The sequence below is a fragment of the Trichosurus vulpecula genome, chromosome 2, assembly GCF_011100635.1.
Source record: "Trichosurus vulpecula isolate mTriVul1 chromosome 2, mTriVul1.pri, whole genome shotgun sequence".
NCBI classification, from domain to species: domain Eukaryota; kingdom Metazoa; phylum Chordata; class Mammalia; order Diprotodontia; family Phalangeridae; genus Trichosurus; species Trichosurus vulpecula.
This window is the reverse complement of record NC_050574.1, coordinates 74,953,952-74,978,015: the sequence shown is the minus strand read 5'-3', so window position 1 is coordinate 74,978,015 and position 24,064 is coordinate 74,953,952. Positions and strand designations below refer to the sequence as shown.

Sequence of the window (24,064 nt, the reverse complement as noted above, 5' to 3'; positions counted from 1 at the left end):
GGCTGCTCACCAGTGCCCACCTGCACTCTTCTCATGCTTCCTGTTTGGGCTTTAGGAGAGCTAGGGTTAGGGAGGGGAGGGGCATCATGGGGGGATCCCTCTCTGGCCCACACTCCTAGAACTAGGTAGAACCACAGAAGCAGATGTTCCTTCCAAAGCTTCCACTACCTACCTCCGCAATCCCTTGAGTCCAGTCCCAAAGGGGGACAAAATCCCGTGTGTGTGGAAGAGAAAAGTGAATGAACTGGGAGCAGGGCAGATTTGAGAATGCTCACCATGGGTACTTCCCAGAGCCCCTCATCCTCTTTCGCAGGCCCGAGGGTCCTGCCGGTTTGGGAATAAAGACTGATGTATGGAGGTTAGGGAATAGGGAGTTGGGAGTTAGGGGGCAGGAAGCTGCTAAGGGAACAAGAGCAGGCTGGGACTGAGGAGTAGGAGAGTCACTGGCCCCCAGCCACCACACCTGCTCCATTCCTCCAGGTGGGCTCTGTACTCTGCGATCCACAGGGCCACAAGCTTAGAGTCTGGTGGCTTGAGGTCAGAAAAGATATCAGAAGCCCGAGGAGGCCACCAATCTCCGGGCTGTGTATGGTCTCCAGATCACCTGGAGCCCAGCCAGAGAACAGGGCTGAGTGGGGAACTGGGCAGGGCAGAAGAGCCAGCGTCCTTGGGCCTCACCAACAGGAGAGAAAGGGGGGATCCAGCTCACACCTGAACCCCTTGTCCCTGCAGTTCAATTACTCGTGCCCGGAGCATTCGAATCCCACTCAAGAGGATATCTCGATGTGCTCGAGGGAAGATACCCAGGTTGAACAGGTCACTGTGGACGAAAGAGAGTCAGGCCCTGCTCTGGAGGGAGATGACATTCTACCATTGCTTCCCTCTCCTTTTCCTGAACTCTCCTCCCTTTCCTCCCCATCCCCTTCCTCACCAGGAGATTCTCCTCCCACACTGCCCTTAGACTCTCTTCCCTCCTTGCTAAGTCTGGCTTCTGGATCAGGGATAGGGCCCATCCAAGAGTATGGAGTACACATGAGGGAGGGACTCAGATGCCACCACCCCTTTAACTCTGCACAGAGCATAGGGTCCTTAGAACTAAGATACCATTAGACTAGGGAACCCCTAAAATGCCACCACCTCCAAAGCCAGAGTCTAGATCTCATTCCCCTTTTTCCTACTTCCCAGGACTCACTCAAGATTCATCATGGCCACAGACTCCAGGCAGTCATAACCAGCAGCAGCAAACCTATCTTTGTACTGGTCCAAGTTCAGGGCCTCCAGCCATTCATCCACAGAACTGAAGGGAAGGTGGAAAAAGTACAATCACACTGGGAGTCAGGGGCCAGGGGACCAGAGGAGACAGTCAGATGAAACTAAGGGAGATATCTGGAACAAATGGAGTGTCAGGGATGTGCTTGGCAGAGGTAAGAACACCAGGGTTATACTTGGTATTGGTGAGCATATCAGGGGGTATGCTTGGGACAGATGGGGGGATGGACTGGTTTTTCCTGGCACCTATGAGGGCATTAGGACATACATGGCATTGTCAGGGGCATGAGGGCATAGCCAGTGCCAGGGTATCAGGAATGTGACTGGAAGTAGTTGGGACATGCCTGGTATGGGGGACATACCTGGGACAGGTAAGAGTGAGGATGTCCGGGATATATCTAGGACAGGTGAGGTTGTCTGGGACATATCTGGGGCAGGTGAGGGTGGCACTTGGGGGAGTCTCTGGATCTTCCGCCATCTTGCACAGGATACTATGGATCTGTGTGAACCTAGGTCGCTCCCTGGGGTCCTTCCTCCAACAATGGAGCATGAGCTGGTGCAGCGAGGAGGGGCAGCTCCGGGGAGCTGGAAGCCGGAAGCCATCCTCAATGGCCTTGATTACCTAGACCCACAACGTTGTATGGATGGCCAGGGCCATGTTCGAAAACAGAGGACAGAGCCAAAGACAACAAAAGGAAAAGACTTCAAGTTCCCATTCCTTTCTAACCTAGCATACTCAGCCTAAGGAGACTTTGGCCTGGGGTAGGTACTTGGTTGGGAGGTGGGTGGTAGGCACAGAGTCCCAGGGCAGGGTCCAGAGGATCCCAGGATAGGAAGCAGAGGATCTCAAAGCAGGGACCAGAGGGTCTCAAGGCAGAACACAACTGGGCAGGGGAGTTTGTCTGAGCTGCTAAGTTTTTACACCCCCACCCCAATCTTGGACCAGGGACCACTCACATCCTGGCTGGACATATCCCAGTATGGCCGCTCTCCAAATGCCATCACCTCCCACATGAGGATTCCAAAGCTCCACACATCACTGGATGAGGTAAACTGGCCCAACTGCACAGTCTCAGGGGCAGCCCATAGAACTGGGCTCCTACCGCTCTGCAGGGCCAGTCATAGAGACACGATTGAAGGCCTAGATGCTTTGTTTCCCCCCTCCCCCCACCCACCACCATCCAAGGTTTCTCCACTCCTATACTCCACTTACCTTTACCAAGATGTCCTCCACCGAAACCCTCCACCCTCAAACAAACCTCTGTCCTTCTTTCCAGTAAGATTCAGCATGATTGATACCTTCTCCTCTCCCTCTCCCCCCACCCTTGGAAATCCATACCTGAAGGAGGCCCCTTATACTGATCCCCAAGGTGAGCCAACCAGAAACACACCCAGGGTAGGCCCATGCATCTGGGTATAGGTGGAGAGAGGCTGAGCAGGGATGGAAGAGAGTATGCCTCACCAAGGTAGTGTAGACAGCTTCAGCCTGGTCCTGGGGGCCCTGCCCAAAGCCTGAGATCTTGCAGTCAAGGCTGCTGCTGACCAGTACATGACGGGCAGCCAAGCCACGGTGGACATAGCCCATCTCAGACAGGTATCGCATTCCTGATGCTACCCCAGGTAGCAGTCCCAGCAGCTGGCTCACAGTCAGCTGCCCATCATATCTCTGGGGAAGCAGGGAAAGGAGGGGATGCAGAAATCCTACCATGGTCCTTCCAGTAAACCCAGGCCCCACTCACACTTGAATCCCTTTTCTTTTTGGAATTCTTGGATTCCTTTTTTCCCCTTCTTCCCCCAGGGGCTCCCAACCCAAGTCACTGTGTTACTGGGCAGGGGTGGGAGGGTGTTGAGGGAACAGCCTTCCTGGCCTTCACCTTCCCATGAGTGCCCAGGGAGTACGTAGACCAATAGGGTTAATGAAAAAAATTTTAAAACCCAGGGCCCAACACTTATGGTAATATTGATCATGACCATGGCCACAGCCACAATGATCAACATTTTCATAGACTATTTAGGTTTAAAGAGCACTTTCCTCCTGACACTTCAAGTTAGGGAGTGTAAGTAGCTTTATTCCCATTTTACAGGTGAGGAAGCTGAGAGTCGTAGAGATGAACTGACTTGCCTAGCTAGGAAGTGGCCATGCTAGCACATCCTGAATCTAACATATCAGGCCTTGGGCCAGAACCTGAGAGCTCCAGAACCTTCATCCTCAGCTCTGATCCCCCCACAATCCCTGAAGCTGTGAAGGGAAGGTGGAGCACTCACCCTGAGGAAGTCATCCAGGGCCCCATTGCCCATGTACTCAGTGACAATCATCATGGTGATCCCTAGAACCAGGCAAAGAGGGCAGAACCATATGCTTAACACAGGCTACCCGTCCACTCTCTCCTCCCCAAGCTTCAGGTTCAGTCCCCAGTCGGGGTAAGGATGGGGCCCTTGGGATGTTCCCAGCAAGGACAGGAACAAAGAACGTAGAGTTGGGGAGCCTAAAGGAGAAGAAAGGAGGGAAGGAACCCAGGAACTGTACAGGTTTTTTTCAAGTCTGAAAGAGTCAGGGCCAGGATGGGATGGATGTGAGACGGGTGTGGGAGAGAGCCTGCCTTGCCCGGTGCATCATAGGCTTTTAGACAGGGAAGGAGCCTCAAAATAGAAAATGTGACTGCCATACTTAGAGACTCTTAAGATTTTGAACTGGAAGGGGTTATTAGAAATCTCAAGTCCAGTCATCTCATTTTACAGATAACGAAATAAACCCAGAGACAGGAAGGGTCTTGCCCAGTGTCACATAGAGAGTCAGTAGCAGAGTGAGAGTTAAACCCAGCTCTTTTGATTTCAAAACAATAGAAGGTTTAAAACCAAATTTTTTGGTGGGTGGAGTGAGTGCAGAGGCAGGGATTGCACCAAAAGGAGGGGCTAGGGTTGTGGCTCCCCGGTGAAACAACTGTACCCCCTAGAGTTTCATCACTATGAGACAACACTCTTGTTGTCCGGACTTAGTTACAGCTCCATCTGTTGGTGAGGTAATAATAAGTAATAAAATAATAAGTAATAAAAAAGGAAGGGAGCAGTTGGAGCCTCCTGGGGCCTGGGGGAGCTGGAATGGGTGAGGAAAGCACTGAGTAGAGGAGGATTTCTTTTTCAGACAGTAGGGATTGGACATCTCCCTGCTGGTAGGTCAGAAGGAGCTATCCAAGGTCCAGAGGTGTGACTTGCCTCGGGTGACGACGCCTTCCAGCCGCACGATATTGGAGTGGTCAAACTGACCCAGAGCACAGGCCGCTGCCAGGAAACGGAGCTTTTGCTTTTCTGAAGCGCCATCCCGTAGGGTGTGCACAGCCACCAGGAGCTCCCGCCCACCTGGCAGCCTCAGGCAGCCACTGCACAGGTCTCCAAACTGACCTGCGGGGAATAGGACAACTCAGCAGCCAGCTCCACAGAGCAGGAGGGGAAGGCATAAGCTACTCTCTGCCACCCCTTCCCCTCCCCGACTCCATGGCATCTCCCCCCTTCCCCATCCCAACCCCACTGCAGGGCAGCTGAACCCACCACAGGGGGAGCAGCAGGGAACAGTGACCATGATAAACATGATCATCAAACGGTTTCCCATTTCTAAAGCAAATGAAGACTTACAAAGAAGTGTTTTCCTCACACCAGCCCTGTGAGGTAAATAGCAGAAGGTCATAGGCTAGGCTCATAGACCTAGAGTTTGGAAGGGACCTCCATCTCATCCAATCTCTGACTGAATAGGAATTCCTTCTAAAATCTCCCCATTTTATAGGTGAGAAAACTGAGGTTCCGAGGCTTGCCCACAGTCATTTAACTGTGGGAAGTGTCAGGTACTGTAACTGTGGTCTGAGGGTAGGGCCATAGCTAATCATTTTTGAATCTGGGGTTAAGGGAAAGGCAGGGCTGGGGGCATGATGAGACACAGTGGGACAGGGGTGTCATTTAGGGTGTGGCTTCCAAGGGGAGGAACTTCATCTCAGAGCACTGCTGAAGGACTGATAGATGCAGGGAAGGTGGATGGAGGGGACGGAGCTAGAGCTATGGTTGCCAGGTGAAGGAGCCCAACCTCTAAAGTGGCATCTCCCTGAGGCAAAACTCATTGCTCCATCTTAGTTACAGCTCTGCCCTCTGTCTGTGGGCGATATAATAATTCCAACGAATTCTCAACAATCCTCACAAATAGAAGCGATGATCAAAATTCATTTCGCTCTCTCTCTCTCCATACATATATATGTATACACACATATTATTTATATACATATATATGTGTATATATATATATATATAAACTTTCTACTGTCTCCCCCTCTATCTTTGTCTGTCTCCATTTCTCTCCTTGTCTCTCCCTGTATCTTTCTTCCTCTGTCTCTGTGTCTCTTTCTCTTTGTCTGTTTCTCTCTCCCCTCTCCTTTCTCATATATTGTGGGATTGTAATGATCACAAAGAGTCATGAGACAGTAAGTATAGTGAAACAGTCTTTGCCCTCAAGGAACTTATAGTCAATCGGAGGAAACAACATATACACATATAAATATATATATAATATATGTATGTATGTATGTATATATGTCTGACTCTCCATGACCACATTTGAAGTTTTCTCAGCAAACATACTGGAGTAGTTTGCCATTTCCTTCTCCAGATCATTTTACAAATGAGGAAACAGAGCCAAATAGAGTTAAGTGACTTGCCCAGGGTCACACAGCTAGGAAGCCAGATTTGAACTCAAGGAGCTGAGTCTTCCTGACTCCAGCATTCTATCCGCTGAGCCACCTAGCCACCCCTAATTTCTCTCTCTCTCTCTCTCTCTCTCTCTCTCTCTCTCTCTCTCTCTCTCTTTCGCTCATACACAGTACCACAGTACACACAAACACTTTTGGTTTTTTGGGTCCAACCTATGCTTCCATTGGTAATGGGAACCCCCAGTGAGTAAACTCCCTTTACCAATAGAGATCTGTGTCTGCTCTGCAATTTAGAATTTTAGAGAATTACTTGGGGCACTGAGAGGTTAAGTGACTTGCTCAAGGTCACACAGCCAGCATGTGAAAGGGGTAAGACTTGACCTTGGGTTTTGCTTACTCCAAGATGGTACTTTAATCACTATGTCATGCTGCTTTTGCAAAATAAATACAAGGTAATTTGGGAGGGGAATGAGGCACTGGGTGGAAGCAACTGAAGTGGAGGTAAGGGGATAGAAAAAACTTGCTTTAGGAGAGGGCACTTGAGCCAAGCTTTAAAGTGAGCTAGGGATTCTAAGAGCCAGAGGTGAGAAGGGAGGTCATTCCAGGCCGGGGAGACAGCTGGTACAAAGGCATGGAAGTGGGAGATGGAATGGCATGTGACTCCTCAAACTATGTAAAGTCTGTGTTCTTTAACCACACACAGAGTGAAGAAAGGAAGAGTTGGGGGAGGGACTAACAATCCTCCTTTCTCTAGAACTCCACATGCATTTCTTTAGGGCACTTCTTGAGTAATACTGTGTGTTCCAGTTAATGTTTTTGTGTCTTATCCTCCTAATAAACAAGAAGCTCTCTTAGGGCAGGAAGCATGCCTTAGCTAAATGTCATATTTCCCACAGATCTTAGCACTGTGTTATGAGCAAATACCTGCTATGATGAATGTTAAGTGCTTGGTAACCAATCATGTTATGTAAATGCTAAACCACAATAAGCATCTGGATTTTTAACCATGTTATTATAATTCAACTCAATACAGTTCAATTGTGTTCAATCCAACACGAATTTATTAAACACCCTGTAAAAAATGTTTTTTGAAAAAATAAAACTTAACAATGCATAATTATAATGACCAAGCTGGGCCCCTAAGAGGAAATAAAAAGGAATGTACCTCCTTCCCTTCTTTGCAGAAGAGGGGGCCTATGAATGTGGAACGGGGTATGCAATCCCAGACTTGGTGAATATGTTGGCTAGTTTATTTTCTACTTTTTTTGTCTATTTTATAAGGGTTGCATCTCTGGGTAGGAGATCAGGGAGAAGTGTATTGAGAAATGAAAGGGATATAAGGACAAAAATGGTTATTTTTTAAAAATTTGTTGAATTAAATTCACACATAGATAATTGACAGCTGCCATTCTGAGAGGGATGGACCAAACACCAAGGATGACCAGAAGAGGTAGGCAGCCTGAGGCTAAGGACAGACATACCTTCTCTCAGGAAAGGGCTCTGGGTGATAAAGAGTCTGGCTTTGATCTTTTGGCTAACCTGGAGAAGATCTGGCCAGTGTTCCCATGGAAACCAAAAATCAAGGTGCCTGGTCCAGCCAGGTCTACCAATATATGCGTGTATGCATACATGTACGTGTGTGTGTGTCCTGACCCAGGCTGGGGTCAGGGGAGACACTTACCTGTGCCAATGATGCTGTGGACAGACACACTGGAGCTGTCCAGCTCTTTGGCAAACAAGTGCAAGGCCTGCATGGGATCGGCACAGTTTTCCAGGTCAATATATGTCCGCCTCGTTGGGACCTTAACTGGTGTGGAGGACAAAAGACAGATATACCCTTAGGAGAGAAGCTGCTGCTCAGGAAGTAGCATCAGGGTAGGGGTAGGGTAGGATGACGTCTCTGCATCCAAGCCTGGGAGGGAATCCCCTCCCCCCTTGAGCTCCTGGCCCTGTGATGGTGACTAGGGAGAGGAGGTGGTGCTGGTCAGTGAAGAAGGACAGCCAGGGGTCCCAGACTCACAGTGGAAGTAGAGCTCCTCGTCATTGCCATCTCCAAGGCCTTTTCCATATCCGCACTGCCTGGGAAACAGAGCGGGGAATACTAAAGAGGGACAGCACCTGCCCCCCAGCACTAGCCAAACCTTAGACCAGCCTCTTTACACACACACACACACACACACACACACACACACACACACACTCTCTGCCGTTAACCCAACCAGAGCCATGATTCCAGCAATCCACATGTGTGCCTGTTTCTTTGAGACTCAGAATGTCGGGGCTAAGAGGGACCTTAGAACAATGATCTCCAAACATTTTTTATTATACTTCCCCATCAGTTAAAACAACAACTGAGCATACACTATAAATTACAGGTCATAGATTTAGAGCTGGAAGGAACTTTGAAGCTACATGAATACAATTCTTTCACTTAACAGATGGGAAAACAAGTCATAATGATAACAATAATACCTAGGATTTATCTAGAACTTCAAGGTTTGCAAAGTGCCTTACAATTATCTCATTTGATCCTCACAACAACCCTGGAAGGTAAGTGCTATTATTAGCCCCCTTTCACAGATGAGGAAACAGGTTAAATGCCCAGAATAGCACAGCCATTAAGCATCTGAAGCTAGATTTGAACCCATGTCTGTCTTGACTCCAGGTCCAGTGTTCTAACCACTGTACTACCTAGCTGCCACTAAGGCATGTAGAGGGTAGAGGACTTGCCCAGGGTCACATCAATAAAAGACCAACGTAGGAAGTGAACCCATGACTTCCTGAGTCCGATCCCCTCTCCACTGCACCATGTTGCTCCTCAGCACATAATGTACACACTTACTGATATTAATGCACATTATAAAACCTAAACATGTACATTTTTAAAGGATGAGATAAAGATAAAATAATATTTGATCCTGGAAACAATGGGGTACCATGAGAGTTTATTGGGAAACAGGGTATGCAATCCCAGACTTGGTGGATGTGTTGGCTAGTTTATTTTCTACTTCCTAAGGAGGAACAGGCATGGAAGGATTATAATCCACAATGAAAGAATCTCTCCATCAATGAGATGCACAGATCTCATGTACAGAGGCAAGCTTATGAGAAAAGGAAGGAAGCAAGCATTTATTAAGGCACCCACTATGTGCCAGGTGATTTCCAAATATTATCCTGTTTTATCTTAACAACAACCCTGGGGTGTTGGTATTATTCCTATTTTACAGTTGAGGAAACTGAGGCAGACAGAAGTTAAGTTACTTGCCCAGATTCACACCTCTAATAAGTATCCGAGGCTACATTTGAACTAAGGTTTTCCTCACTCTAGACCCAGGGATCTATCCCCTGTGCCACCTAGCTGACACAGATGGCAAAAGAGTTTGGATTTTTATCCTGTGGGCAATGAAGAATCACTGGGGGAGGAGGGAGGTGTGGATGATAGGGGAAAATGGCATTTTAGAAAGATTAATCCAGAGGCAGCCATGAGATAGTGGATGAAAAATCCTTGGGATCAGGAAGACCTGGATTCAAGTCTTACCTGTGACAAATGTTAACTGTGTAGCCCTAGGCCAGTTACTTAATCTCTCAGTGCCCCCAGACAACAATCTAAGACTAACTTGGAGAACAGGTGATTATAATAATGACAATGTTTAATGTTTATACATGCTTTTGATTCTTTAAAAACCTTGGGGAGAATATCCCCATTTTACAGAGGAGGAAACTAATGATCAGAGAGGTTAAGTAACCGTCCAGTAAGTGACTGCCTAAGAAAGGATTCCAGTTCAACTCTTCCTGACTCCAAGTTTAGAACTCTATCTACTCAGCTCTGCCTTGGTAGAGGGAATTTTCTTACCAGAAGTTCCTTACACTAGTTCCAATGTATGTGGGTGAGCGGATGTGGGGAGGGGAGGACCTTGGTAGCACTCTGATACAAAATGCACTGAAGAAGAAGAGGAGATGAATTCTTGGGCCCAGCACAGTAACAGCAAGGATGGGTAGGATATAACTAGATGGCAGCTGGTGACTGATTGGGTGTGGAAGGAGAGGCCAGGAAGGTGTCAGATGAGTGGATTCTGAGGTCCTGAGCCTGAGTCGAAAGGAAGAATGGGGATTTCACTAGAAGAAATGAGAGATTGGCTCAGGAAAAGTCAGGGCTAGTGACTTGGAAATTTTATTTTATACCTGAAGATCATGTCAGCCCATACCTTGTCAGTGTGCCCTGCAAGATCACTGGAGTCCTGAAACTCCTAGTCAGTACTTTCTGCCCCTCCCTCCCTCTGATTGGAAGGTGGAGGATTCCTCCAAGAGCCTCCATTTAAGGACAGTGCCCAGGTAAGCCATATCTTCATTTCTCACCGGGCTGCATTCTGCTGACTTCTCCATCACTTCAATGGTGTCTTATTCCCCTCCTAGACTGTAAGCACCATTGGGCAGGGACCCCATCTTATTTCAATTTTATATCTCTCCCAGGGTGCCGAAGAAGGAGATCCTGAGCTCAATGGGCACACAATTTAACTTGAGAGCTGATACTATAAAAATATTGTTGAGGGATATTCAGAAAGAAAGAGGATTGAGGACGGACTTTGAGGCAAGGTCCCATTTAGGTGACAGGTAACCAAAACTGAGTCTGATAAGGGGGCAGAGGAGGGGGGTTTCAGAGGTAGAAAAACAACCAGATGGCTGTGTCCTGGAACTGACATAATCAGCATCAGCATGAGTGAGGCCAAATGGTGAGGGTGGAGGATGAGGACTGAGGAAAGAGCCTGGATTTAGCAATGAGATAAGGGGCTGTAATTGTACGCTGGAAAGAGCCCTGGATGTGGAGTCATCAGATCTCACCCTAATTCAACCTCTAGTCCTATTGCTCTTTGGCCCTTTGTGTCGAAACTTCTCAAAAAGGCCATCTATAATAGGTGCCTCCACTTTCCCTCCTCTCACTCAACTTCTTAATCCCTTATAATCTAGTTTCCTGACCATGTCATTCCACCAAAACTCCTCTCTCCAAAGTTCCTAATGATCTCTTAGTTGCCAAATCCAATCGCCTTTTCTCCATCTTCATTCTCCTTGACCCCTCTGCAGCCTTTGACACTGCTGATCACTTTCCTTTCCTTTCTTTCTTCCTTTCAGATGCAATTGGGGTTAAGTGATTTGCCCAGGGTAACACAGCTAGTAGGTGGAAAGTGTCTGAGGCCAGATTTGAACTCCTCTTGACTCTAGGGATGGGTTCTATCCACTGTGCCACCTAGCTGCCCCATCTCTGGGCATTTTCACTGGTTGTCCCCCATGCCTGGAATGCTCTCCCTCCTCATCTCTGCCTACTGACTTCCCTGGCATCCTTCAAGTTCCAACTAAAATCTCATCTTCTACAGGAAACCTTTCCCAAGTCTTCTTAATTCTAGTGCTTTACCTCTCTAATTTCCTGTTTATCCTGGATGTAGTTTGTTTACATTTGTTTGCTTATCTCCCACATTAGATTTTGAACTCCTTGAGGGCAGGGCCTATCTCTTGCTTCTTAATGTTTGTGCCTGGTACCTAGTAGGTACTTAATAAATGTTTATTGACTAAGACTCTTGGCTTCTCTGGGCCTCAGTTTTCTCATCTGTAAAATAAGAGGGTTGCTCTAGATGTCCTGTGATGTGCCTCCCAGTTCTAAGATCCTATACCTTGTAAGAGAGTCATTTCAGGGGAGTGGCCTGGATAGAAGCCAGACTTCGGGGGTCTGAGGACAGAGCAAAGAATGAGGAAATGGAGGCAGATACGCATGTATTCTTGGAGTCTAGAGGTGAAGGGATACAGATGGTAGCTCAAGGAGGTGAAAAGGATTAAGCTATTTCAGAAGCAGAGTCCCAAGAACATTTGTAGGCAGAGGGTCAGAAGGGGAGACCCAAGAACATTTGTAGGCAGAGGGTCAGAAGGGGAGACCCAAGAACATTGTAGCAGGGTCAGGAGGGAGACCAGACATTTGTAGGCAGAGGGTCAGGAGGGGAGACCCAAGAACATTTGTAGGCAGAGTGGAATGAGGGGAGACCCAAGAACATTTGTAAGCAGAGTGGAAGGAGGAGAGACCCAAGAACATTGGTAGGCAGAGGGTCAGGAGAGGAGACCCAAGCACATTTCTAGGCAGAGGGGAAGGAGTCCACTGAGGAGAGGAAGTGGATGGAAGGATAGAGTGACACCATGGTGTAGTAGAAAGGAAGAGTCCCAGCTCAGCTCCTTGCTATCTGTGTAACCCTGCAGAAGTTACTTCCCTTCCCTTGTCTATAAAATGAAGTGTTGACTAAAAAGGCCCCTTCCACTTCTGACTTTCTGATTCTTTGACTGACTCACTGATGGATGGAATAAGGTCCTAGAGGAGGCGGGGGCGAAGGGATCAAAAGTACATATTACCTCTTTCTCTGAGATAGGAAGGGAAAAATGAGAGGGCAGGGCAGTTTTGGTTATGAAGATGTCACACGCAGTGAAGACCTGCTGAGTTGGAGAGGGAGAAGATGGTGTTGGGAGTTTAAGGAATGAGGAATAGCATATCTCACACTTAGTAGCTGCTTAATAAATGTTTCCCAAATTGAGTTAAAAATCTTTTTCCCCTGCCTATGTTGGTCTATCTGAAAGCCCTTTTATAAGCAAGGACCTAATTTGTTTAACACTACTCAGCCCCCAATCCAGCCTCCAAAATGCTTCAGGTGATGTCTGTATGTGCCCCTCCCCCCACCTCCAGCTGTCCCTCTTCCCTGTCTGTATTTTTCTTCTTTTTCCACTTCAGATGATTTCCTGAGTCTTCCTGGCCATGAGACACTCTCCCCATTCGGGGCTGTTTAATCTTGCTCTGATTTGGGAACATTCCCAATTATAGGCCGTTAGACTGCAGTGTCTGACTAAGGCAGCCTCAGCAATGCGCTCCATTCCCCCACCCCCACTCCAGCTCTGATGGTGGGGCTGGAGAGAGTGGGGTGGGGGAAGCTCAGAATCTGGCCAAGTGGCTTTGAAATTGGCATAATTATCAGCTTCAGAGATTTCCCCAGGCATCAGCATGTTCATTCCAGCTGTCCCAGGCTGTCCCAGGCTCCCCCAGCCTCCAGAAGAAGAACACTGTTTTCCCCCTGGGCCTTCCTCCCTCTCACATACATGCATGTATGCACACATGCACAGCAACGTATACACACACAGTGGGAAAAGCTGCAGCAGGTTCCTTTGAAGTGCTGCCTTTTCTAGCAGCCCCCTAATCCAAACGGCTTCAGAGAGAAGAGTGAAACGCCATGCCAGATCGAGGCGCTGTCCGCCAGGGATACAACATCACATACAACCCCAGAAGCTCAGCAGAAGCTTGGGGCTTTGGACTGTCAGTCTAGCTAGCAGACAAGGGTTGTTGGTACAACCCCTCCTCTCAATTCATCAAGGGTTTAAGTGCCTACAGGGTGCCAACCACCGTGCTAGTCCTGATGGATGGGTATACAAAACCAAAAAAGAAGCAGTCACTGTTCTCACGGATAGTACCTTCTGTATCTATTCAAGGAAATGGAGCCTCCACCCCAGAGACTGGGTCATTTTTCCCTTATCTATACTCACCTCTCTCTCTCTCACTCTCTCTCTCTCTCTCTCTCTCTCTCTCTCTCTCTCTCTCTCTCTCTCTCTCTCCCTCTCCTCCCTCCCTCCCTCTCTCCTCTCTCTCCTCTCTCTCTCTCTCTCTCTCTCTCTCTCTCTCTCTCTCTCTCTCTCTCTCTCGGCAATAGCTCCCAATAATCTCAGTTTTGATCTCATTTGATCTCATTCTCTACTTCCTTGTGTTAATTCCACCTTCTTTCCACCTCCTTCACTGTCTGGCCCTCCTCAATGCAGCTTTGTAAACCAGGAGTCAGGGAGCAAAGGCAGATTTCCTGCTCTCTTGGCGAGCTGCAGCAGGACTTAGCACTTGCCCTGGTCCCTGCTTTCCCATGTCCTCCTCCTCTCCCATACCCCCAGCCTCTTACACACAGAACCACAGAATGGCAAGGCTGGGAGGGACCATCCAAGTCCCAAGTTCCCACTGTGAGAAGTGACCAGCTCAAGAAGAAAAGCCAAAATGAAAATCGAGGTATCCTGCCTGTCCGCCCAGGGCTCTTTCCACTGTGGTTTTCTGGCCCTGGAGAATGTACCATCACATTTATTTTCAGGATTAGTTCCAAGGCTTGCCCAGGCACCGGGAGCTCATTTCCCTTGGGGGCCTGTGGCCCTCTGAAGCGAATCCTAATCACTATGAGCAGTAGCCCAGGAAGGCTGGGTCCACCCTCCCTGTTCTTGCTGAGGCCTGCAGGCTGTTAGCGATTTAAGCACCCAAATCCCATCCTTCTCAGGGAGTGGAGGGGAGGAAGGGGGAAGAGATGGATGGTACATGTATCTCTTCTTGCATCCCTGGATCTGTGTGTCTGCATGTGCAAGTTCATATGAGCATCATGCTTAACTGTAATATGGTGAGTTATATGTAAATGTATATGCAGAGACACAGAATGCCAACAGCGATCTTGGGTACTGCCCGTACAAAGAACCAGAGAATGTGCAAGCTGAGAGAGACTCTGATGCCCAGCCCCCTCATTTTACAGATAAGAAAACAGAAGCCCTAGGGGCAGCTAGGTGGCACAGTGAGTAGAGCACCGGCACGTGGGGTCAGGAGGAACTGAGTTCAAATCCGGCCTCAGACACTCAACACACTAGCTGTGTGACCTTGGGCAAGTCCCTTAATCCCAATTGCCCTGCCTTCCCCCTCTAAAAAAAAAAGAAGTCCAGAGAGAGGAAGAGACTTGCCCAAGGAGTGAGAAGAAGAGCTGAATCTAGAACCCAGATCTCTGGACTCCCCATCAAGCTAAGCATTGCATTTCAACCTCTGTGTCTGGGTAGGCAGAGATCCTTGTTTATGTGCATCTGTGTGTGTTATAGGATAGATGGAGTGAACCCGAATCTTTACACCCTCCCATCTCAGGGACATCAGGTCCCAGGAGCCAGGCTGGAAGGAAGCATGTGTTTGTTGAAGGGTCTCTAGGCCACTTACCTCTTCCAAATAGCCAGAGAACTGAGCCCAAAGCCGAGGATGAGGAGGGCAGCTACAGCCACTATCACAGCAACTACTGCAGGGTTCTGTTTCCTAGACCCCGAGCCAGCTTGGATGGAAAAGTAGGGATTGAGCAGTGGGTAGGGAGCTGGATGAGGTCATTATCCAAGGTTAGGACCCCAGACCACATTCAGCACTTGGAATTCCCCAGGCCCTGCCCTGCCCCTTCCTCCCAGAGTCTTCCCTCCATCTTTCTTCTCCCTGGCAGACTCTCCCCCTCCTTTCTCCCCAATCCTTCGGTACTTACCCTCCACTAGAGTCTCTACTTCTATGCTTGGAGTGAAGTTTCCAACTTCTGGGGAGAGGGAAGGTGAGGCCGCTCGGATTTGGAAAACATAGAGTGTTGCTGGCTTCAGGTTATTGACTGTGACAGCAGGTGCTCCTGTCCGGACAGTGGCATAGGTCTGCTCCCTCTGGCCCTGGGTAAGGGAGGAAGGTAGGAAGAATAGCCTGATGTCCAGGAGATCTGGCTCATCTGCCCAATGAGATGATAGGTCCTTATCTCCTTAGAAAGAGATGGAGGCTTCTTTGCAGAGTTGGGGGATAATGGGGGTAGAAACTAGAATATATTGTCAGATATATTGACTGGGTTTTGATGAACTATATTTTTTTCTTCTTCATTTTAAAAATCTGTGTTACAAGGCAAAAAGACTCACTGATAGGGATACGGGAGGATATATTTGAAAATGAACATGTGTAAAAAAATAAAGGCATTAATGAAAATAATTTTTTTTTAAAGAAAAGGAGGAAGGAGATGATTTTGAAGCTGAGGACATCCTGTTAACAAAAGTGGTGGCAGGGAGGCCACAGGATGAGGGAAAGCCTACCCACTTCGGACCTACATAGGGGATGGTAGCAACAATGAGTTAAGGAGATGCAGAGAAAAGCTATTGTTGTCCCAATTGAGGATTAAAGACAAAAAAAATCAATTTTCTTTCCCTGGTCCCTCCCCCTCCACTCTCATACACATTTGGGCAAAACTAAGTCCGTGCATCCAAGAGCAAGTCTTTGCCCTTTCTTTCTCTCCATGTGCCACTGGTAGAAGAGGTAGAGACCCCAAATGCAAGAGAGAGCCCCATCCACAGCCTTAGAATGAAAGGTTGGCCACCATGACTGCCCAAGGGGTGAAAGGGTTGGGATCTGCAAAATCATAAATGTCTTGAAGTCCTAGAGTGAGAAGTATCTCCCTCAGCTTTTCCCCTTCTCCCCTATGGGACTGTGCATGCAGTAGGTACTTCATAAATCTCATTGTTGTTGAAGTGAAAGCTGACCAAGGTGAGGAAGGTTTAGACTTTTACCCTGGGGTGATGAGACAGTAAGGAGGAAGACATGGAGAAGGTGGGGGGAGGGAGAAAAGATAGCATGTTAGTGAGGGGTTATGGGAAGACTCAGCAAGCTGTCCACTAGAGAGAATTGCTTAGGGAAGTCAATTGATGAGAGATGGGCCATTTGGCATTTTCAAGTCAGGTAAAGTAGAGAAGGAAAGTGGTTACACCATTGTAACGCCACCAAATCCGAGTATATCTAGTCTACCTGAACCCCACTTCTACGTCCCCAACAAGAAGTCATCAAACCTCTGCTTAAAGATCTCAAGGGGTGGATGATGACTCACCACCTCCCAAGGCAGCCCATTTCACTTTGGACAAGTGTGATTGTTTAAAAGGTTTTCCTTCTACTGAACTGAAATCTGCCTCTCAACTTCACTTCCTGTTCCTAGTTCTTCCTTCTGGGACCCAGCAGAAATCTAATCTCTCCTTTTCATGTTAGACCTACAGATTATATGTATATGACTTTTAAAAAATGGCTTTTGTTTTTTCGGGAAACAGCCCATTCCTCTCTGCTTCCCAGAACTGAACCCTACCATGCAACAACAGCAAAAGTAATTCAGAAAAAATGCCTGATACGATGACAATGTATACAGCATTCTGCCCTAGTAGTCTCCTGCCTTTCCACCAAGAGGAGGGAAGCCCTGGATGTATTTGAAACCAGTTCTCCTATTCCTTTAATCCTGAAAGTCTTCTCATCACCAAGCTAAATATTCCCAATTCCTTCAATAGCTATGACATGATTTTAATCCTGTCCTCATAATTCAACACAATTCAACAAATATTTATTAGGTACCTAGTATATATATACAAGGCCCTGTACTAGGTGCTGGGCATGCGAAGGTGAAAACAGATGCAGTCCTCTCCTCAGGGAGCATCTAATCTTCTAGTTTTCCTATAACTGCTTCCAACATCTGCTTCTCCCATCTATGGGAGCCTAGCCACAGGAAGTTAGACTGCCCCGGAACCCTAAACTTATGAACAGAAAGAACCGAGGCACTCCCCTCACCCTGTACCCATGCTAAAGAAGGTACCTCAGGGACAACCAGGAAGACCCTGGACTTACCTTCTCAAAGTATTGAATTTCATACTCAGTGTTGTTGGCTCCTGGGGTCCCTGGGAACCCTGGCTCCTCCCAGGAGAGGGAGACACTCTTGGGTTCCACTCGATCTGGATGGATCTCAGTCACTCCACTGGATACTGGAAGATGAAGACAGACATGGCGTATGAGAGTCCCTGGGGAAGGTGGAAGATAGATGAACAACTGCTAGCAGCTGAGCATATGCTGTGTGTGGGGTACTGAAATGTTGGCAGCTGCTTGTGGGAGAATGGCAGAATTAGATGAACCAGGCAGAAACCTGAGAGGAGGGTTGAAGGGCCCTCATCTGAAAAGACTGAACAGTAGATCCAGTATCTAAATAATCCTTCCCCTTCCAACCCCACCATATCTACCTCTACATATGGTGGTGGTACCAACCCCAAGCTGGCCTCATTCAGTGAAGAGCTCAGTCTTTAGCCCAGACTAGGCTGGGGCTTAGGGGGAAAAGGACCGGAAATTGGTGGGGACCTTAATTAAATCAGCATGTAGATGGCTAGACATAGTTAATGGCAAGTCTGGAATCTGCAGACCTCAGCAAAATTAGTTTTTGTGTGAAGAAGTATTCTCAAATAGATCTGTGATCTCATTGGTTCTGAAGTTCCCTCCAATGATACAAATAAAAACCCAGCCATTCTTGACTATCCTGTGTCTCTCTTGCCCATATTTAAAATTCTCAACTATATCCATGATCTTATCGATTTGGGAGTTTCCTCCAACCACCCCAACCACCCCAACCACGAAGACCAAAGCCTATCGATGCCTTTCCAATGAGACACTGATGTATGTCCTTTCAAAGGTTCACCACAAGGGGTCCAACTAACTTGTTGAAGGCCTTCCTCACTTTCTTCTGAGGTCTGACGGTATTGTGGAACATCTGTTATCCTTTGTCTGCACCATGTGACTGGCCCATATTCTCTATTACACATTTTTTGAGGACATCCTTGACTCCTGTTATTCTATATGGCTAGATCCTTATGCCAACTATGCATCTTTGCCTTACCTTCTGTGGGATGCTCACCTTTAGTTCTTCAGAAGCAGCCATATATATAGCAATGTTGCCATATAGCAACACTGATATAATGTTTATATCGAAAACAAATGCCTTTGCTATTATGGGAAGCTTGGGGTGAGAATAGTGTTTTGTGATTTCTCCAAAGCAATCCACCCTTCTGTCCTCTATTTTTTCAACTCTAGGCCCAGTTTATTGCCCGTCTCTCCTGTCTGTCCCAGATAGAAAGATAGATAGACAGATATTGATATTGATATAGATAAATACATGTATATAGATATATAGGTATAGAGTTGGAAAAGCTCTATAGGATGTCCATTAGGATGCATGTTGAAATCTGGGCAATCACATTCTTCATCCACTTGATCTTTTCTGTATGGATGGTCAGGCCAAGTTCCTTTGAATGATTATTTATTTCTTCTAGGAAGTCCTACAATGTCTTAGGGTTTGCTGTAATCATCATAATGTCATCTGCAAACAGAAGCATCTGGAGGACCTCATCATGCACAGGAAATCCCTCTTCTACAATGGCAAATATCTTTGGTGAGCATTATTGTATTAAATGATTCAAATAAAACTGTGATCTTATTGATTTGGAATAATGCAAATCAAAGCCCAGTCATTCCTGAACTATCCTGTGTGACTCTTGCCCATATTTAAAATTCTCAACTGGATCCATGATCTTATCGATTTAAGAGTTTCTTCTGACCATGCACACCATAGGATATCAATGCTGACCCTGTGAGACACTCACACATGCCTCATTTGGCATTATTGTCAGAGAGTCTTTGAACAAGGTTATATTGGTTGTTATAACTTGGAATATTAAATGATCTTAATTATGCGGATGGGAGACTTTTTGTTGTTCAGTTGTTTCAGTCATGTCTGACTCTCTGTGACCCCATTTAGGGTTTTCTTTGCAAAGATACTGCAGTGACTTCCCATTTCTTTCTCCAGCTCACTTTACAGATGAGGAAACTGAGGCAAACAGGGTTAAGTGACTTGCCCAGGGTCACACAGCTACTGTCTAAGGCCAGATTTGAACTCAGGTCTTCTTGACTCCAGGCCTGGCATTCTATCCAATGCACTGCCTTGTTGTAAAAGAGCCTATAAGGAAATGTCTTGTTCAACTGAGTCAAATTCTTTTCTGTAGTATAAGCACAATAGGATCTCATATTTCTACATCTTTCATTTAATTGTGAGATGATGACAATACAGTCCATTGTTGAATATTGTTTGCAAAAGGCAGCTTGTTCTCTACTCATATCTTCATCAAGGATGCTCTCAGTCTGTGCATAGATGACCCTCATAGAGACTTTTTTTAATAGAAGGGAGTGTAGATGGGTAGTTGTTCATATTTTCTCAGTAATCTTTTTTTGACATCGCTAAAATCTGAGAGGTTCCCTCCCCTGCTTTTAGCATCTTTCCCTCCTTTAGATACCTTGTAAATTGATTCCGTAGATTCCCCTCACAACTGTATCACCTCTAACATGGATTTTAGCTGTATATACTTAATCCAATCTAGCTGCTTTTCTGATCTTTATTCTCTTTAGTGTCATTCAACATCCTCTATAAGCACTTCAGGGACTGCAATGTTAGGATCCAAATGAATGGCTCCACTCTCCTGGATGGAGAAAAGTTTGTAATAATGATATTTCCATTTTTCTTCATTGCAGTCAACTTTCTTTTTCTTCCTTGAATGCCCTTGAGATGACTTTGCTTTGTTGGTTACTCATCAAGCTTGCTTTAGATTGGCTTTACATTCTACTGCTTCCTTTTGCTTTAAAAGATGATACTTCTTATTATTGTCTATCACCTTCCTTTGTGAGATTTTAAAGATGAGCTTATATTTTAACTTGGTGTTATCCTTGGCAACTTTCATTCTCCACCAAGCAAGTAAGTCTAATGTTTTGGGGGTACTTTCCACACTCTTTTGGTCTCCTTGTTGTAGCAATTACAGTGTTGTCAAAAATACACAGTACAATTGTCAATGTAAACACTGACAGATTTAATTGATTAATTTACATTAACTTCTGTACTATTATAGTTGGTGTGGATGTCATGTCTGTTGTCCATTTCCCACTTTTCAGTTTCCATAGCTTTTTTAAATAATTCAGTATTAAATCTTTTTAGCTGTATGCAATATCCTCTTCTCATTACTATTCTTTCCTTTAGTTTCCTATAAATTCTGATTTTATCTCTAAGTAGTTGATGGTCTGACAGAAAATTGACTCAGTGACAACTCTCACATCCATAATGTCTTATACTATCTGTTAAGATGCAATCAGTTTAATTTTTTGGCATTTACCATGCCTTATGCCTACAAATTATTTTTTTAAAAAATACTCATGACATAAAGTCATGGAGATTCTGTATAATCTACATGTTTTGGGCATTTCTCATTTTTTTCTCCTGAATCATGCTTTCCCATATAATTCTTTCCATTCTCATCTGTTTTCACCTTTGCACTCATATTGTTAAGTATCATAGTATATAATTATTTGATTTGTATCTTACCAAGTATCATCATAGAATTTCTCTTATCTATATTACCTACATCTATCTATCTTACCTATATATATTTTCTTATCAATTCATTTTATCAAGATCATCATAGAATTTCTCTATCACTTCATCCTCAATAACTGATGATACATAAGCTACAGTTTTTTTCATGGTATTTTTCCCAAATAGTTATCATTCATGCTGAAACATGTAATGACCATATGTCCCTTGAAATATTTCTTATCACTTTGGGGCATATGATAAAAACCACATCACCAATGTTTTCTCTGCCTCTCCAAGGGGTACTTGTGAGGCATTCTTCCATCTGCTTTCTTTGGCCTAATTTTATTTATAGTGAGAATGCCAAGATTGGTGTGCTTCAACTCCTCTCACTCTATGTCTATTCCTTGGTGATTAGATCTTACATTTAGAGTATCAACAGTCAGATTAAAGATTGTCGGCAGTCTCAAACCTGTGTTAGTCTTAGAACTCTTTCCCACAAATCTGCCACCATCATTTCAGAAGGTGAAGGGCATGGTGGTGCAACAGGACCTAGGGCCATTTTTTATTTTTCTCTGTTTCATGGGTTGTCTCAGTCAAACAAGGTTTATCATCAGATTCCTCTTTATGGTTAAATAGGAGGGTCCTCAAAAAATAGAGTCGTTCTGCTTCTAGGGACATACTTGAAGTCCTTCTGGTATTTCTTGGCATATAGCCTTAAAAACCCAAGGTCACCTCCATATTATAATGAGGCATCAGAGTAGAATTTTTGTTTTTGTACCCCCAAAATTTTCTTCCCCAAAATTCAGTAACATGCTGGAGGCCTTTCTTAATTTCTCTCAACCTTACAAGGATATTAATAAAGCACTCTGGCTGTCCACCTGTTATTCTTTGCTATTACCAAATGACTGGTCATATTCTTTTCTTATCATACATTTCCCTGATAAGATTTGTTCCTCCTGTTCTTTTTCAAATTTCCTCATTGGTTATAAGTTAGACCCTGCTTTATCAGACACCATGTACCTTTCTATTGCCTGCTGTGTAATATTCATTGTCTGTTTTCCCAAAAGTATTTTGATCCATATCTCATTCAATAAACACCAGTAGAATTTTGGTATTAAAAAAGATGTGACTTAGTTTTCAGGAGAAGCCTAGAGTCATCAAAAGAATTTTGCTCTTTCCTAAAAGTAATCCAGCTTGCACTCCTCTTTAATTCTAACTAACCATTTGTACTGTCTGCATAAAACAAATACACTGTTTGGCAAGCTCTATAGAGTAGCCATCTAACTGCATTCATAACTTGGACAATAGGCTCTTCCTCCACTTGGTCTTCCAAGTGGATGGATGATCAATACAATCTCTTCTGAGTGTTTTGAGGATAGCTTTCAAGGAGTTCTGCAAAGTTCTGGGACTTGACACCACTAACATGATGCCATCTACTGAAAGGAGCATTTGGAGGAACCCAATGTTCATATGAAATCCTTTTTTGTCTTGGACTCTGGGCTGGGTCTCCTCCATCGTGGTGGCAAACACCATTGACAAACTTATGGATCTCCTTATTTCATGCTTCATCTGATATTTATGACCAGTGGAGCTTTGAAAAAGGTTATTTCTCTTGTTATATTTTCTATGGAGTCTTGAATGATTTTGACGGAAGACATCTTGCTAGAAGAGATCTGTTAAGGTGGTATTTTGCTCTACCAAATCAAATGCTTTTTCATAATCCACAAAGAATAAGTACAGTATGATCTTATCTCCTACATTTTTCAGTCATTTTGGGGGTCAATGTCTTTATAGCTCTCACCCATTTTTCTTCTGTTTGTTGATCATTTTTTTACTTGTAAAGTGCTGTTGTTGTTGGCCCTTCATTCTCAAAGAGGACTGATGACATCATGAGGGTAATGTCTCCCTTGGAATATTTTGCTTAGCTGCCTCTCTTGCTAGGCTTTCTTTAAGCTGGTTCTATACTCCACTGCTTTTCTCTTGCTATGAGGCAATACTACTTAGAATCATCCATCATTCTTACCATTTCGCAAATGAGTTAACATTCCAAACCAGTTGCCTTGAGCAATTTAGTCAAGCATTTGCTGACTGAGGTGGGCACTTAGGTCCTTTTGGTTTCTTTGTTATGGCAACTAATTTACTTGAGTTAAATTATATATAATTCTTATAATCAGCGTTGACGTCATTTTTGCTGTCCATTTTCCATAATTATGATATAGTATTGTATAAAGCACTTAACACACATCATCTCATTTGACCCTCACAACAACTCTGTGAGGTGGGTACCATTATTGTCCCCATTTTACAGACAAGTAAACTGAAGTCGACAGAGGGTGAGTGACTTGCTACTTGTTTAAATAGGTCAGGACTGAATTGTCTTGATTGAATGCAATCTTTTTCTCATTGCTATTATTCTTCTAGTTTTTTTTTTTCCTTTTGACTAATTCTGATCTTTATAAGTTCGTGATCTGATTGAACACAAACATCTGATTCCACAATGACACATCAGTGAGCAGTCTTTTCTTTGGCAAACTTAAGAGATAGTTTCATTTTGTGATTTGTGTGTGTGTGTGTGTGTGTGTGTGTGTGTGTGTGTGTGTGTGTGGAGGGGATGTTCTCTGTGCATTTTTAAAAGCCTTTGAGAGGTAATGGTATGAGTTTCTATATAGTCTCTGCCCTCTCTCGGCTTCTTTCTTATCTACTTCTCACTATCCATATCTGTTCCCACCTTTGCATGGAAGTCACCAAGTATTAGAGCACATACTGATTGAATGTGTAGAGGGGTGTCTTATCAAGTTTTTAAAGCACATGTCTGAACACGTCACTCCCCTACTCAATCAACTCCACTGGCTCCCTATCACCTCTAGGAGCAAAAATAAACTCCTCTGTCTTAGCATGTAAAGTCCTTCACGATCTGTCCATAGCATATCTTGTCCATAGCATATCTTTCCAGCCTTTTTCCACCTTACCCCACTTCATATACTCTATAGCTCAGGTGAACAGGACTTCTTGCTGTTCCTCATAAAAGCCACTCCATTTCCCACCTCTGTGACTTTGCACTGGTTGTGCCTCATGTCTTGAGTGCAC

The 24,064-nt window shown here is 45.2% G+C and overlaps 1 protein-coding gene across 1 annotated transcript in view; it reads right to left on the bottom strand.

The window, feature by feature from the left end:
• Positions 1 to 705: 705 nt before the first annotated feature.
• Positions 706 to 24,064, bottom strand: part of EPHA10 (EPH receptor A10) — a 41,390-nt gene continuing 18,031 nt past the window's right edge. Inside the window, 14 exon segments of the mRNA XM_036745851.1 lie at positions 706 to 820; positions 1,193 to 1,298; positions 1,301 to 1,328; positions 1,375 to 1,386; positions 1,694 to 1,891; positions 2,227 to 2,376; positions 2,732 to 2,935; positions 3,535 to 3,596; positions 4,483 to 4,668; positions 7,639 to 7,764; positions 7,978 to 8,036; positions 14,977 to 15,085; positions 15,284 to 15,455; positions 17,428 to 17,561. Of these exon segments, the coding sequence (XP_036601746.1) occupies positions 706 to 820; positions 1,193 to 1,298; positions 1,301 to 1,328; positions 1,375 to 1,386; positions 1,694 to 1,891; positions 2,227 to 2,376; positions 2,732 to 2,935; positions 3,535 to 3,596; positions 4,483 to 4,668; positions 7,639 to 7,764; positions 7,978 to 8,036; positions 14,977 to 15,085; positions 15,284 to 15,455; positions 17,428 to 17,561 (1,661 nt within the window).